Genomic DNA, 16,712 nt, shown 5'->3' on the forward strand with positions numbered 1-16,712 from the left:
AGAGGGGGCCCAAGTGTCCATCAATTAGCTCTGCATAAACCCCCTGTTGGAATGGATGACTGTGGTGCAACAGGAAGTGCAACATGCCCTCAGAACATTGAGCTGGGACTGGTCTGTGTGCTCCTAATGCTACACCTGCCCTCACCCGTCCATGCTGTCCCCACCCACTACATCAAACTGGTGGCTATGCAGATCTAGGAAGCCCCTATGGGCAGACAGGACATGGACAGAGCTCACAGTATGAAGACAACACAGCATGACGGGCACATACAGACACTGTTGTGTTTGGTGGGGATGAGTCATGGCCCAGATCCCCAGGGCTGGGCTCCCAGCCCGAACTCAGCATTCACTTAGGAAGAGTCTGCTGCTGGAGTGGGACTCCCACTCCACATCCAGGAAATTCATAATTGAGGACCCTGGGTGCATACTAAGAGCAGGGAAATTTAGATGAAGGCCAGCCATCTTTGGTCAAGAGGCCACAATAAGCACTTCTGAACAGAGCACAGGTGGTACCTTTCTGGTGTCAGTAGTGGGATAAGTCACGACTCACTGGGAAAACGAGGCCACAGTGGGATAGACGAGAGGGAGCACAGGCTGGGGTGGGGTGGGGTGAAGGGTAATGGAGAAGTGACACTCACCGGTGGCCCAGGTCTGCCGTCCAAACCTGAAGCTCCCTGGACAAAGGGAACAGTTTGACCAAAAGAAGGGTAAGGGAGGAACGGGAGGGAGAAAAAGGGATCAGGGAGGGAAGAGGTGAGTGAAGCAGTGACTCTGGACAGACACAAATGCTGGTAATCAAACAAAATGGGAGAAGTAAGCTTGGGAGGACAGGTAATGGTATTCACATGGAAACCAACAACAACATGGAGACACCGAATGCAGTGTGGCTGACTGCTGAGCAGGCTGGATGGAGATCAGTGCACATGACTGTTCTGATCCTCTGTGCCCCCGGCTCCCCTTCCTCCTTTGATCCCCTCTCAGAAACCCCTCCCAAAGGGTGGCAGCGCTCTGGGGGAAAGGGATATAGAAAGTGAGTTCATGGGGAGGTGTCTGGAACCTGAGCTGGTGCCTCTTTCCCAGGGCCAGTCTCACTGGGGAGAGACAAGCCTACTTGAAGGGTGGGGACCTCGTGAGGGGGGTCTCCCCAGCCTATTTTGCAAACCTGTTGAGACTGGGCAACATGGGGGACCCTGAGAGGCTTGTCACTGAGTTACAGCACCTGGTTTTGAAACCTGAGTTGATGCTTCTACTCCAGCCAGGTGGGAAGAGTTGGTTCTTAAATGATAATACTAATGATGCCTGGCATTTCTTCGGACCTTCACAGTTTGCAAATCTCAACACAAGCTCAGTCCATTCGTGTGATCCCAGATGAGGGTTCTTTTACAGAATAGGGCTTTGGGGCAGCTGACTGGGACAGAGGTCTCAGGCCATGTATACCTGGAGTAAACTCGCTGAAGGTGGGATGCTCTTAAGACCCACTCACTATGCAGTGTCCGGTGTTCTATGCAGTGGGAATGGGAGTTCTTCCTCAACCTTGGGCTATAAATCTACCCCTGAGATCCACCTTGGAGAACCAGGGGAAAATTATCGAATGATTCCAGTGTGACAAGCCAGGGAGAAGGAAGCAGGACACTCCATCTCAGTAAGGCCTGAGTTATTGGAAACTGCTTCCAAATGGGCCTAGGACAGTGGTCGGCAAACTCATTAGTCAACAGAGCCAAATATCAACGGTACAACGATTGAAATTTCTTTTGAGAGCCAAATTTTTTAAACTAAAACTTCTTCTAATGCCACTTCTTCAAAATAGACTCGCCCAGGCCGTGGTATTTTGTGGAAGAGCCACACTCAAGGGGCCAAAGAGCCGCATGTGGCTCGCGAGCCGCAGTTTGCCGACCACGGGCCTAGGACTTAGGATTTGAAGGTGGAGGAATGCCCCCAGGCAAGAGGGCAGGGAGCTGCTTCCTCCTGGGGGAGGGGTGTTAGATGTAGGACTCTACAGAGCCTTGCTTCTCAGTTCGAGACCCTACTTACTTCTGGGACGATCTTGACTTACACTGAGTGGCCATATTATTATGATTTCTGAATGCATAATAATCTGGCCAATCAGTGTGTGTGTGTGTGTGTGTGTGTGTGTGTGTGTGTGTGTGTGTGTGTTAGAGGCCCGGTGCATGAATTCATGCATGGGTGGGGTCCAGCCAGCCTGGCCAGGGGGAGGGGACATGGGCAGTTGGCCGGCCTGCCTGCTGGTCGAACTCCTGGTCTAGGGGACAATTAGCCTTTTATTATATAGGATATATACTGAGTGGCCAGATTATTATGCATTCAGAGATCATAATAATCTGGCCACTCAGTGTATAGCCTAGAGAGCTGTGGTTCTCAACCCCAGCTGCAACACCAGAATTTCCTGAGGCGGATATGAAATAATACAAGTGCCTGGGTCCCACCCCAGCCCAAGTCAACCTCAGTCTCCAAGAGTGAGGCTGGGGTCATGGCAAGCTAGAAAGTCCAGGTGACCTCAATGTGCAGCTAGTGCTGAGAACTACTTATATAAGGCAAATAGGAAGAAGTCAATAGGATATGCCTGGAAAAGCATGCTGCTAGTATATAGAATATAGTATTGAGGTAAAGCCCCAAAACAGAACATTAGCTAAATCTCCACAAACTTTGTCTCTTCATATTAATACTGAGTTATCTTGAGAGGTCTGGAGCACAGACGGGAGGTTTTCAGGCCCTCTGTGGGCCACTGACATATTCTGTATGGTCAGTAGTGCTGCAAGTAATTTTGATTGAATGTGAGAGACTCGGGAGATTTCACATAAAATGCCAGATTATCAAAACTAGAAAAATGAAAGATAGACTGGGCACCGTGTCTTTCCTCTGGCATTTTCTTTGTTGATATGACTTGTTTGGTCTCTCTGCCATTTGCATTTTGACGGAATTCTCCATGTTCACTAGGGTTGTTGGGGCCATGAAGGTGGACAAGGAGAAATTCATGGTTGAGTGGGGGCAGGGACGCTCTTTAATAGGAAGGAGTTCTTCACCATTCCAGATGCAGCGTAAGACAGGGGAAAGTGTCTGCTAAAGTCATCAGTTTTCTGTAGTCTGTCAAGTGCATCCGCTCCTTAAATGTTCCTGCACTTGATGCACTAATAGGATGTAGTTGTATCTTTTGCTCTTGCTTTTTGCTTGCTGTGATTATATTAGCCAGACCTTCAAGCTCTGCCAAACTGGGGTAATTGGGCTTCCCATTGTTCCCCTGCTCTTTACGGCTTCCTGGGGGCGGGGACTGGCCTGCTGCCTGAGACAGAAGAAGACCCAGTGGCTGGAAAGAGGCCCTTGAGTGGCTGTGACCTCAGGGGAGGAGCAGCCTCTGGCCTGGCCACCGACTTAATATGTGACCTCAAGTGAGTCACTTTCTTCTCTGGGTCCCTCAGTGAAATGATCAGGTGGGTCACTGAAATCCCTTCCAGGCCTTGATAAACAAACCAAAAGCAGAGCCAGCCTCACTGGGTTTGAGGGAGGGTGGAGCCCAGGGCGGTGGGCTGTGCTCTCCCGGTCGAGGTGACCTGCCCACCAGCCCACTGAAGCTTGGGGCAAAAGGCTTTGTCCAGGACACACCTGGAAAGGCCTTCCGAGCGAGCCCCCTCCCCTGACTGGGGGCCTCCAGCCCTGGGCAGGCGGAGATGAGAGATTTAAGGGGACTGGGATCGAAGTGGCCTTAGCCAGCGGGGACAGGAGAATCTGACCCTTTACAAGCTTTTCTGCTGTGGCCAGAGCTTAAGAGCAGAGATCAGGGGTGCTCTTGGGGCCCCTCCTGGGAAAATAGAAGAGTGATGGAGCAGACACCTCTGCCCCACTGCTCCCAAGTTCTCCAAGTGTGGCCCCTGCGAGGGCACTTTCGTTGCTTCTGAATCAGGCACTCCTAGGGCCCAAGGCTGTGCTTAAGCCACCTCTGGCTCTCCAGCTGGGTGCTCTTTGGGGTAGGGGGCCCTGTCTCATTCAGCTTCATAATCCCCCACACTGAGACAGGGCCCGGCCACAGCAGGCCTCAGTAAGAGAAGCAGAGCACAGGGTCTTGCCCAGGTGGGAAAGCAAAACCACACCAAGCTCTGGAGTGCCCGGCACCCTTCAGGACCCCCGGCTGGGCTCCTCGCAACCATTGCTGGGTCCGCGATACTCACGGGCAATCCCAGAGGACCTCGGTCTCCTTTTTCTCCCTGGACACCCTTCTCTCCTTTTGCTCCATCTAGTCCTGCTTCCCCCTGAAGGCAAGGGAGATGGGGAGATTACAGAAGGGCATGTCTCAGACAATTCATTCTAGAATTCTGAGGTCCTAGGGACAGGAGTGGGTGCAGGGATGGGGAGATAGAGGAGGAGGTGGCTGGCCCAGGGATGGCAGGCTGGGGACTCCAGGGATCCCTGGCTTAGCCCTTCTCTGCCTCAGCTGGAGCCCCCTGTATCCCTGTAGTAACTTTAAGGTCCCCAAAGGGAAAAGAGATGGTGGAGTGGACATAGACTCACAGGGAAGCTGCCCGCCAGGCTTTGGCATAGGTGACTGCATGGCAGGAAATAGGGGACACTGCAGAGGTTGGCTGGCAGATGCCTGAAATGCCACCACCGGAGCTCTGAGGCTCCCAAACAAGTTGGGAGAAAAACTGCCCCATAGTCCCCTGTCATGTTAGGGCAGGAGACCAGGGCTGTCACGCCAGCAGGCTCCAGCTCCTCTTAGCCATTTGAAGTGCTTTCAGGGGGAGATTGGGAGAGCCCCAGGCCAGTGTGCAGCAGAGTGGCTCCTGGGAGGGGTCCCACGCCATGCCGCTCTGTCTCCAAGGGTCTGGGGCAGGTGACGTGGGAAAAGGATCTCATCATTTGCCAAGCACCTAACTTGTCATTCTGTAGGGTCCACTGGTGGATGGGAAATTTCTAAATCCGAAGCCTGCCCGGTGTCAATGATGGATGTTACAAGGACCATAGGACTTCATTGTGTCCTGATCATACCCCACTGGCCAGAGGGTCACATGATTCCATTTAGGGAAGGGGTCAGCTGGGCTGCCCACCTCTGAAGCACTTTCCCTCTTTTCTGCCTTAAGTCCTCTTCCCCCATGCCTCACCCAGAACCTATCACATGACCTCTTCTTACCTTTGGTCCAGGAATGCCTTGGAGCCCCTGCATTTGGAATGAAAACAAGGCGCTTCAGAGCTATATTTCTGGTTAAGTCAAAAATCCTTGTCTACAAGTTGGACCACAAACGTGCAAGGGCTCAGCGTGCAGAGCCTGGCCTGGGTCCCTGCCCAGGGGAGGCAGAAGGGAATGCTAAGAGAGGGTTGTGCTTGGGGCTCCCTAGGGTGGGGTCTGACCCAGGCTTCCCCAGCCAGAGAGTCTCCTGAAAGACTGAGAGGAAACACAGCAAAAGTTGGATAAATTAATATATGCAAAGTGCTTAGAGCAAGTTACAATAAATGTTGGCGACTATCATTATTACTACTACTACCTCTACCAATAACAGCAGGTGACACAGTGCCTGAGCGAGGTATGAAGCCCACAGAGGCAAGAGCTAGCATCTGTTGGTTTGGGGTGCTTGGGAGCCCTCTAGGTACAATGCAAAGGGGTCTTTTTAAAGGCCTTTCCTCATCTGTAACCATGGAAAGGCCCATCCAGTGGGGCTTGTTGTAAATGGTTCACTTTCTATTTTAATCCCAGTCTTCTTACTGGTTGGTTAGCAGGAAGAAGGAAGAACAGGAGCTGATGTCTGAGGGCAAAGGTTAGAGCTTAGTGACAGCGCCTTCTGCAGAGCAGTTGGACTTGACCCCAGGGCCGCCATGCCAGTCAGCTGTTTCCAAGAAACCAGGCAATGCCCAATCTCTTTAGTGTCACTGGAATGGTGTCTGTCTGACATGGGAGGGAAAAAGAAGGGGTCTGTGGATGAGAAAAACCCCACCCTGGGAGGAGGAGGTGACAGTGACCTAGTGGTGAGGTGGAGCCCAGTGACTACCCTGGGGAGGGGACATTAGGGACCCAGTCACCAGGAACTGAGGCACTGATGAACCTGCCAAACTTACCGGAGGTCCGGGAGGCCCCTCTGGTCCCGGTGGCCCAGGAACCTAGAAGTGAGAGGGAGATGGTTAGCCCATCCTGTTATGCTCTAAGTGGTCCCGCCTTCCAACATGGCCTGGGGTCTGGCTGGAGACTGCAAAGCCGAAGACGGAACTGCCTGGCATACAGTCTCCCAAAAGAAGGCTTAGAACATGTCACCAACTCATGGCAGCTCATTAGCCTTTATAATGTTGCAAACAAATGAGCTATTGCTGGCAAATGTCCTTGAAACATCTACCCACCCTAGATTTTTTTTAAACTAGAAAATTTGGCAGCACTAAGTTCTTGTTCCTGCTTGTCAACAAATGCCTGGAGCTGAATGAGAGCTTTCCCCTCCAGGTGGGTCCTGAGACCTTTCATTTGACCCAGTCCCCACCGCTCCCTTTTGTGGTTTAACCTGAACCTTGGTGTTTGTTGCATACCTGGCTCTTGTAGGCATTTGAATTTGAGACCCTTGGCTTAGAGGAGCAGAGATTGGTTACCTGGAATTGAGGGAGGCTGAGATATTGCCTCAAGTCCCCCCAAATTTGTAACAGAGACTGCTGGTCTCTGTTTCCCTTGAGGGCAAGTTGAAGTTGAAGAGATGTGGATGGGACAGTGCAGTTGGGGAACCCAGGGCCGTCTTCCTCTCTAAGGGGGATGGTATTTAGTGATGAAGATGGACACCCATTTGTCTACAGCAGCCACCCAAGAGGTGGAAGGAGACCTGCCTGCTCCTCTCTGAGCTGGTCACCCCACTTAGGCTTTGGGGGCTCTTCTCACCTTCCCAGGGATGGAATCCCCTGGGTGTGACCATGGTGGAGACCCTCTGTCAGGCCACCATGGAGGGAGGCCCTGCACTGGGCAGATGGAGACCCTGACATCTCTTGGACCTTGGACTTTTCAGCTCCAGAATATACAGTCTCCTTGCAGGGAACTCAATCTTTGGAAACTCTACTTGGGAAAAATTACTGCTTTTTCTTCTTCTTATAAATAAATAATTCATGTATCCTGATTGTGGTCATACAAATCTATGCATGTATTAAAATTCACAGAAGTGTACACACACTTCCCCAAAAGTTAACTTTACTATATAATAATTAAAATATAAAAAAAATTTAAAGCAATGCAAACCCATTAAAATATTTTATAAATTAAAAAAAATTGAAAGGAGGCAAAGGAATGAATGTCTGAGTACTGCTAATATTTTGCTTTATTTCCTTCCACTCTTTTTTTGATGCATAAAATATATTTGAATATATGTGCATACTTATGATATTATATATCAATATATATGTCATTTATATATATACATACATATATATGTATGTATAACTTGATTCTCTGCTCTTTTTCATTTAACACAAAACCCACTTTTTCATTCTTTGAATGTTGCCCACAAGCCTCCGTTGTATGTCAATATGCTATTCATTGAGTGCAGAGTTGCTCCTTAGCCGGGGCTCGGAGCAGTGCTTGGCACAGGGACGGTCCCAACATGAGGACTATTATTACCATCAGCATTATTACCAGAAGTTACTTAATCATTTCCTTCTTGTTAGAAATGTAGGCTGTTTCCAATTTTTACTTTAAATACGTCTGGAAACAACACTTTGGGGTATAATGCTTTTCCTGAATTTCAGAGCATTTCTTTAGGAGGCTATCCATCTCCAAGTAAGTAACATGCTATACAGTCAGGTCTGTGTCACTAAATGCAGACGGGGGTGACCCTAAAGGTGACAGGAGCCAGGGGACTTCTTCAGGGACTGAGAAGGCGTGGCGGTCTCTCCCTTAGCTCTGCGGTGGTGTCTGGGGGGCCCAGGTCTTCCCGCCAAGCACCCTCTCCCTCATGTGTCCTTGGCCTCTTGCTTTCCTGGCTCTTTCCCTCGATCCTACATATGTGACCCTGGCTTCTATCCTCTTACGCCACTGTTCCCTCCTCTTCCCTTCATCACCGCACCTCTTCCCTTATCACCACACCTCTTCCCTTCATCACCGCACCTCTCAGAGAATAATGCCCCCTCCCTGGGAAGCCCACCTCTGCAGCTTCTAGGCAAACTCCTACAGTCTTCGAAACTGCTCAAAGGACCCATTTTGGGGATGCCCACCAGACTCCCTGAGTTGGTCTCATTCTAGTACCCACTACTGGGGACTGTTTGCTGCGCAGGCTCAGCCCCAGGAATGAAATATGGTGGGTGCCTGGTGAAATGCCACTGAGGATTAATGGGGCGACCGTGGAGCAGACTCGGGGCTCCATGGCTGGCCACTGTGATGCTCGGTGAACGTTCCCCTCCTCGCTCCCTTCCTGAACAGGGCAGCTCTGAGTTTCATTCTAGATCGTGGAAATTCTGCCCACACTGGAGAGACCAGGTGTGATGAGGTTCCTGCCCATGAACCCCCAGGACACAAAAAGGCAGAGCAGGCACCACCTACCTCTACTCCTGGGTCACCCTTTTCCCCAGGTTCTCCTTTCTCCCCCTGTGGGCACAAAACACCATGGCGTGGATGCCAGCACTCAGGGGAGCCTGGGACAGACACACCCTCAAATCTGTGACAAACCAGACGGGAGGCAGACTAGGCCTAGGCGTTGGCAAGGAACACCTCAGAGGCTATGGGGTGGTCAGCCTGAGGGACGGAGATGGGGCAGGTGGCCTGTGACCCCTGCTTTTCAGAACCTGAGTTTTCAGCATGTGGGGGGAGAGGCTGGCATTCTCTCTGGGTCCTGTGTTTATAGTACACAAATGATAACCTATGACATATGTTAAGATTGTTACAAATATGTTACACACACAGAGTTCTGTCCTGCCAGCACACACGGAGAGACTCCTGCTGACCTTGGCCTTGAAGAAACAAGCTGCTATAACGTGAACTGCCTACGTGGGGAAGGCGGTGTGGCAGCCCCTAGGAGCTGAGGGGCCGGTCCCGCTGTAGCAAGGAGCTGCACGATGCCCACAGCAGCGAGCCTGGGAGGGGTCCCAGCTCTAGATGAGAACGCAGCCGGCCGACATCCTGACGCAGCCTCGGGAGGCCCTGGGCAGAGGACCCCACTGGGACGGGCCTGGACTCCTGACCCACAGAAACCGTGACATCATAAGTGGGTGTTGTTTTAAGCTGCTGAATTAGTGGTGGTTTTTAAAACGGCTAGAGAAATGAATAAGGCTCCAGAGGCAGAGCGAGGGCCAATGGGGGGATGGTGATGAGGGAACTTGCACCCCAAATCTAGGAGCACTCCCTTCAGCGTGGAGATGCCCCCCCAAGAAGGGGACATGTCGGAGGTGCTGAGCTGCCTCCTGTTGTAGCTGAGTGAGGCGGCCGCAGGCAGTCCCAGGTGGGACTGGTGGGCCTCTGAGGTCTTCCCACTTGTAAGAGGAGAATTCTGACTCTAAGATCCTGGCACCTTTGAACTATGTTGTCTCTGAAGATAGAGGCCATCATGTGTGGGCCGAGGGAGTCGGAAACCTTGTTTAGACTCAACTGCCCCTCAGGAAGTATCTGCTCATTAAGAGGACCCCCTCCCCGGGCCCGGCCGGCTGGGGGTTAGTGCGGCCTCACTGCAGTGCCAGGCACCTGCTAGGCTGCCACCCACGTGAGGGGCACCCCGGCTCAGGTGCCCTTGTCCGCAGCTGCCGGCTGACCACCTGGGTACCCAGCCCTCTGGCCTTACTGTAAATCCCGGGAGCCCGATCGGGCCAGGCAATCCTGTCGTTCCGGGTCTCCCTGGGCCACCTGGTTCTCCTTTCTCCCCAGTTGGGCCATCTAGACCCTAAGGACCGACAAAGATCTCCGTTAGTCAAGCGCAAGGTCGTCACGCTGAGCAGCTGTGACCAAGTGTGGCATGCACGCATGCTCCCTTCCTCAACGGGCCGGCGTCTAGGATGGTGACGATTCAGACGGAAGCCACCGATGCCAGAGAAGGCCCCAAGTCAAGGCAGTGGCCTGGCTGGAGTGGGCTGTGATCCCTTTTTCGTACAAGCATTCTCTCGTGGTGAGAGGCCTTCTGCATACTTCCCCCAGAGGCAGTTTTCTACCCATGACTTCCTCTCCTTCCTGGCATCCTCGCGAGGTTTGCAGGGAAGGCATTCTAAGCCCACTGCAGAGAGGGCACCGAGGCTCTGGCAGGCTCAGGGACTTTCAGGGGGACACAGACAGAGACGACAGAACAGGACCCAGGTCTCTTGAGGGGGGACACTGGCCTTTGTAAAGGAAGGGGCCTGAGGGGAAACCAGGTGAGTCCCCTTCCCCCAACTCCCAGGTTAGCAGCCAGGCCCCACGTCATGCTGGGGTGGGGGGTAGGGGGCGGGGGAGGGGCGGTCAGGGCGGGGCGCATGCAGAAGGGCAAAGGGGTCCAGACAGTCCTGGCACTTACCGGTGGGCCTGCCTGCCCCGTCTCCCCTTTCTCCCCTTTCTCTCCCGGGCTCCCTGGATGTCCGTCTTCTCCCCTTATTCCTGCAGGCCCAGGCTTTCCTGGGGGGCCTTGGGGACCAGGAGGGCCCATGTCTCCTGGTTTGCCTCGAGGTCCCTTTAGAAAATATCAACACCACTCATTAGATACACGAGTGCAGAGCACAGGAGAGAGAACGTGAAGGAATGGGTGGCCTACAGGACTGGCTCCTCTGTGCTTGGTTGGACCAGGCAGAGAGCTCGTCCGACTCCCTGTGGGAACCCGAGGGGCCTCGGCCCCCAGCCCCAGCCCAGCCCATGTGGCCTGCTGGCTTCTCCGAGGCCGCAGCGTGGGGCTCAGCAGGGCATCTTCAGGGTGGGCCTCCCCTCCCTTCCTCTCTCCCTTCCCCAAAAGGTCCACCTTGGGCTTCCTCCAGAGCCCCTGCCCATCACCCCCAGGGCCAGGACCAGCTTCTGAGGTTTGTCTGGGCGTGTCTGTTCTCACCTTTTCTCCATCGTGGCCTGGAGGGCCTGGCAGTCCAATCTCTCCCTGTGGCCAGAAAACTAAAGGTTACTCTCAAGGGTGACAGCTGCCACCGAGGGCCCTGGACACTCACTCCCTGGCTCCATGGGAGGGGCGCCTGCCTCTTTGTTCCCTTCAAACCCAGCCCTCTGTCCTGGCTGCACCACAGGGCACGCCTTTCGTTTTCACACCAACCCATGCCTCTTCTTTAGCTCAGAGAGGGCGATGAAGGAGGTGTGGCCTCTGTCTTGGAGGCCAGGTGGCAGCCTGCTGCACCACCGAGGTAAAATGCCGTAGGTGCTATGAGAGAAGCGGAGAGGGAAGGACAGTGAATTCTGCCTGATAGATCAGGGGAGGCTTCCAGGAGGAGGTGAGCTTTGAAAGGTAGGGAAGAGGGGAAGAGGTTTCAGGATAGGGGCCTCATGAGCAGAGGGCAGAGGGGCAAACACACAAGGCCTTCTGAGAAAAACCACAGGGGCTGGGGCAGAGTATAAAAGGGAGCCAGGGCAGGGAGCGAGGAGGGGTGAGATTGGGGATGGGCTCAAGGCCCTGCTCCCTGGTGGCAGGTTGGGGTCACTGCTGTGGGTTTGGCTGGGGCAGGGTCTGGTGGGGCAGGCTCCGCCACATCAGAGGGGTTATGGGCGCCCAAGACAGCAGCCAGGGAAGAGTGGCAGAGCCCAGGGTGGGAGGAGTGACGGCAGCTGGGATGTGGGTGGCGCCCTGGTGCATTGGGAGGGATTACAGGCCAGAGCCAGGTGGTGCTCTGGGAAGATGAGAGGGTCTTGGGATGAGGGGTGGCCACGGGGTCCCACGCTCAGAGTCACATGCTCTGTAGGGTCAAGACAAGTGTTACCTTCTGGCCTGGGATCCCTGGAGCTCCAGGTGGGCCGATCTGCCCGGGAAGACCAGGGGGCCCCTAGGAAAGAAAACAAAGACTCAGGAAGGACGTTCTGAGGAGCAGGAGTGGCCTGTCACCAGAGGGGAATAGCTATAGGCTGGCTCAGAGAGAGCAGGCATTTTCAAACGTTCTGTCAGTGGCAGGAACACCTTTTTTGCAAAGGAGATGATGTGGGGACTTCACAATGTGTAGGCGACAGGCACCGAGTGTGTCTGGGTTAGAGGAGGTGGCGGGATCCAGAGCCATGCCCAGCAGCCTCTCTCCTCCTGCCTCTGAGGCACCGCCGGGGCTCCTGGGCTCCCAGAAGACAAATCTGACCTCCCCTGACAGTGACTTAAAACGTCTCCCGGAAACCAAACGTCCAGCCACAGGTGAAGGTCTGGGACATCGATGCCATGGAGCGCTGCCGGCGGTGAGAGAACAGGGACTGCACCCGCCGTGCCATGGCGAGACCCAGACACACGGCGCTGAGCAAACGAAGCCGGACGCAGACACTACACACGGCGCGCTCCCACTCACAGGACCCCAGGGAAGGCACAGCTAACCCAGGGCGACAGAAAGCCGAGTGGTGGCTGTGGGCTGGGGCAGGTGTGGGACTGACCCCCAGGCCCACCCATGGAGGAACTCTCCGGAGTGACTGGGGTGGTGGATACATGTGTACGGACCCGTTTGCCAAAACTCAGCAAACTCTACACCTAAAAGGGGTACATGTTATTGTTTGTAAATGATACAAGGCTGTTTTTTTAAAAAACAACAACACACACACGTGTTTCTAGGAAAGTTTTGCTTCCAAAAGCTATTTTGAAGAATCCATTTTAATGTTTCCAAATGAAGCTCATTGATTCCAGAATCCTGTGGTTAACACCCGTTGCTGGGACTGGGGCATCCTGTGGCGGGTGCGTGGTTCTGGGTTTGTGTCGTCCCCAAGTGTGTCCGTGGCTCATGGCCACTAACAGTATTGGGTGAAACATACGCCAGCCGTTTGAGAACGTGGAGCCCTCCCTGGGCCCCTCCACCTGGTGGTGGAGTTGGAACTACAAGCATTCACTGCAGGCGGCCACTGGCAGGCCTGTGTGCAAAAGCCAGGCTTGGAAGGCTCTGGTTCCCAGGTGCCCGTAATACAATTGATTTGTAGGAAATGCAGAGGGTCGTTACTCATTTTTCAGGGTTATGCACTTTATCAACTGAAGGTGGAGAAAAAGGAGAAAGATAAAAGCATCCTCCTCTATACCTCTATTTCCTTGACAGATCTGTAATGAGAACCCAGCATTTAAACTGTGCCAAATATACTCTGCCTGGTAGATCAGGGGAGGCTTCAAGGAGGAGGCGCACAGCTGACCCAGTGAAGAGCCACTCCAGCAGACAGCCATGATCCAGGCTGGGGACAGCTCCTGAGACCCCCTGTTCAGACTTAGGTCACCCCCTGCCTCAGCCCTGCAAGGCCAACCCTCACCCAAAAAAGCCCAGCGTCTGCCTTCGTGAGGCAAGACCTCCAGGCCCTGTTTCCAGCCCGCCCTCCCCATGGCCCCAGCCTGGTGCCCGGGGAAAGTGAAGGAAGAGGAAGACTTATGATCAAGGTCAGTGTCAGGGTCTCCTAAAAAACCATCACCACGCCATCAGGTGAAGGGCAAGTCAAGAGCCACCTGTAGGGTCTCCTCGGTCCAGCCATGGACCGTGGGAGATGGGCCCCTCTAAGGAGCAGGCTCCGTGCCTCCCAGCCCCACGCACCCCCACCTCTCCCAGAGGTTTGTGATCACTGGGCAGGGAACCCCCCACATCTCGCTGAATGCTGCTCTGCGGCTGTCTTACTATGACTCAGACAAGCCCTCACACAGCCTGCGCCCTTTCCCTCACTTTGCCAAAGAGGGAGGAAGCAACATCCCTCATGCTTTCTAGCCGCTGACTGGGAGCCTCCCTCGCTTTTCCCTCTTGTCCCAGCAGCTAGATTTCAAGGTTCCGCCGCACCGCCCTTCAAACAAACAGACAGCACAGCAAACTATGGGATCACTCAATTGTTGGCATTAAAAAAGAATTATACAGCTTGTAAATGGAGTCACATTTCCTTTAAAGGAGTGGCTCTCCACCTGAGGAGGTGTTGCCCCAGGGGGCATTGGGCAAGGACACATTTTGGTTGTCATCACGGGTGGGGTGCTACTGGCATCGGGAGGGTGGAGACCAGGCATATGCTGAACACCCTGCAACCCACAGAACACCTCCCCCCACAGCTCCGAGCAGAGAGGACCCAGCCCCGCTGTCGACAGTGCTCAGCCTGAGGAGCTCTGCTTTCGGGGGTGGGTGTCGCATGAACTTGAAATACGATAAAATTGACGCAAAAGGGAGACGTGGTCCAGGAAGACATGTGAAAGGGGCGTGTGTGCTCTGAAGAAACGGGCCCCCCAAACCCTGGATGGGCCAACACCCTGCAGGGTGCCAGGATGCTCCAGGAATGGCTCTCAGTTACCCAGAGCCAGGAGAGCGGGCCAGATGGGCCCAGTGGGGAGCCAGGCCACCTGGATGCCAAATGAGCGGGCCATTTGCCCGGAGGCTGCACAGGGGGACCCAAACAGCAGGCCGAAGGAGGGGCACCAAGGGAGCCTGGCTCAGTGGCCTGGCCCCAGGGCCTCCATCCAGGTGTGCAGCGCTCCCCTCTCAGGCCTCCAGCAGCGCGAGGCCCGCACCGGCAGCTCTCTCGTCCCAGGCCAGCCCCACGCACCTGGAGCGCCTCGCTGATGCCGGCGTTGCACTCCACCGCCTCGCCTTCCCCGGCCTCTCCCTTGGAGCCCTGCAGGACAAACAAGATCTCAGCCGCCTGGGCCAGCAGGGACCCGACCACAGCTGCCGCCCGCTGTCTGTCCAATGGACCGTGGACAACGCTGGCTGCGCCTGGCTGCACACAGGTGGGTCCAGGGCAGCAAGAGGGGAGCCTAGCGGAGGACCCCAGTGCTCTGAGGCTGCCTGGGAGTTGGACTCCGTGAGCACCGAACTAGACCGACCTGGAGAAGACTGAGCCCAGTCCTGGCTGCAAGGCCAGACCCTTATCGGGGACCATCAAGCTCTTCTCCTCTCCCCTCAAGACCCCAGGGACCAGCCCCTTCACTCTGTGACCCCAGGGAGGTGAGAGGCGCTGGGACTCTGGGCGAGATGCACGTACCTTGGGGCCAGCTGGTCCCTGTGCTCCAGGCGCTCCGGGGTCCCCCTGTTGCACGACAAAACTGGAGTGAAATGGGGATGAAGCTACGTACAGAGAACCTGATACCTCCAGTGGGCCACGCGCTAGGGCCATGGGCGGCTGGAGGCTCACCCTAGCTCAGCCACGAGGACACAGAGCTCCCTGTGCCTGAAAGTGCAGGCTCCCCTCTCCCCGGAGGCACCCCCTCCCTCTGCCCCAGCTCCCTCAGCTTGCACTGAGGGGTATTCTTTCTGTCCTGCGTTAGTTGTTAGTGACCCCACCTGTGTCCGTCTGCCACCTCCCCAGCCCCCTAAGCCAGCCACCTCCGTGGGCGCAGAGATGAGCCCTCTGGTTCTCCTCATTCCCATTCTGCTCAGGAAGCAAGGGCTCCGAAACCTTTTGCCAATTAATTGCCTGGGCCAATATTTGCCATGAAGAGCCCATGCGGTTCTTTTAGGGGCCCCTCTGTGAATGATCCAAACTGCAGGACGAAACATGGGAGGGGTGGGGAGCAGAAGGTATTAGGAGCCCCCAGCCTCCCTGAGTGGGGGACGTGAGGGGCCTTTTTCCTGTTGGAAACAGGACAGAGGGTGGGGAATAAATGAAACAGTGGTGTACATTGTGAGAACAAACCACGCTTCAGTTGTTCTGGGATAGTGTTAACATTGAGGACAATTTTTAAAAAAAGATAGAAAGTGAAAATAAAGGAAAAGTGAACCCTTTAATGTAACTCAACTCCTGAGGACACTGGAGGCGGAGCTCATGGAGCGTCTAGCCCAGGGGTCCTCAAACTTTTTAAACAGGGGGCCAGTTCACTGTTCCTCAGACGGTTGGAGGGCCGGACTATAGTTTAAAAAAAACTATGAACAAATTCCTATGCACAATGCACATATCTTATTTGGAAGTAAAAAAACAAAATGGCAAAAACACCCACATGTGGCCTGTGGGCCGTAGTTTGAGGACGCCTGGTCTAGCCACTGGCACCTCCAGGTCACCTGCCTCCCCGCCTCCCGCCACAGCATTTCAGTCGTGCTCCTGTGAGGCGCACAGCACCCACCCGCCCCTGCCTGGGGAGCAGCTGGCGGGAAGACGGAGTCTCCTGAACCAGGGCTTGAAGGCTAACAGAGCAGGGGCTCTGGGCCACTCCCCAGCCCCCACGTCCAGCCCCTGGACCAGCCCTTGCATGACTGCTGTCTCAGGGGACAGACAGCAGGCGGGAGTCCCAGCCGGTCAGCCTGTGCCCGGGGGGTCCAGCCGCAGGGGTGGCCACACTGCTCATCTCTGAGCTGGGGCTTGAACTCCCAAGCGGACCCTCATCCTGCAGTTTTCAAGTCTGGGGCCTCTGTACCTTGTCCCCCTGCTTTCCGGGGGGTCCGGCCTGGCCATGGACACCAGCTTCTCCCTGGGGAAGGAGAGAGATGGGGTGAAGGCTTGCAGGGCACCTTGGACAGCCGCTCAAGGGGACAAAAGATGGTCCTGCTGTTAATGTCCTGGCTATTGTGCCTTTGGGCCTCCATCTCTTTCTCTGCTGGATTCTACGAACTCACCCCATTCCACCTATCTGACTCCTACCCACGCTTGGGCCCAGCCCTGGTCTCACCTCCTCCTGGCAGCCCTTCTTTCTACTCCCTTCCTCCTCTGAGGTCTGTTCTCACCACTGGCTGGTGTCCAC

At 54.7% G+C, this 16,712-nt stretch overlaps 1 protein-coding gene across 1 annotated transcript in view; it reads right to left on the reverse strand.

Annotated features, from left to right (window-relative positions):
- The window catches only part of COL13A1 (collagen type XIII alpha 1 chain), a 75,350-nt gene that overhangs the window by 14,492 nt on the left and 44,146 nt on the right, over positions 1-16,712 (reverse strand). The window contains exons 20-31 of the mRNA XM_079793585.1: positions 16,389-16,442; positions 15,023-15,067; positions 14,585-14,653; positions 11,827-11,889; positions 10,956-11,000; positions 10,437-10,589; positions 9,735-9,833; positions 8,504-8,548; positions 6,061-6,102; positions 5,141-5,167; positions 4,182-4,262; positions 639-674 (exon numbers count right to left, since the gene is read on the reverse strand). Coding sequence (XP_079649711.1) covers positions 639-674; positions 4,182-4,262; positions 5,141-5,167; positions 6,061-6,102; positions 8,504-8,548; positions 9,735-9,833; positions 10,437-10,589; positions 10,956-11,000; positions 11,827-11,889; positions 14,585-14,653; positions 15,023-15,067; positions 16,389-16,442 — 759 coding nt within the window. The remainder of the gene's footprint in view (positions 1-638; positions 675-4,181; positions 4,263-5,140; positions 5,168-6,060; positions 6,103-8,503; positions 8,549-9,734; positions 9,834-10,436; positions 10,590-10,955; positions 11,001-11,826; positions 11,890-14,584; positions 14,654-15,022; positions 15,068-16,388; positions 16,443-16,712) is intronic.

Source organism: Cnephaeus nilssonii, assembly GCF_951640355.1.
Source record: "Cnephaeus nilssonii genome assembly, chromosome: 16".
Lineage (NCBI taxonomy): Eukaryota > Metazoa > Chordata > Mammalia > Chiroptera > Vespertilionidae > Cnephaeus > Cnephaeus nilssonii.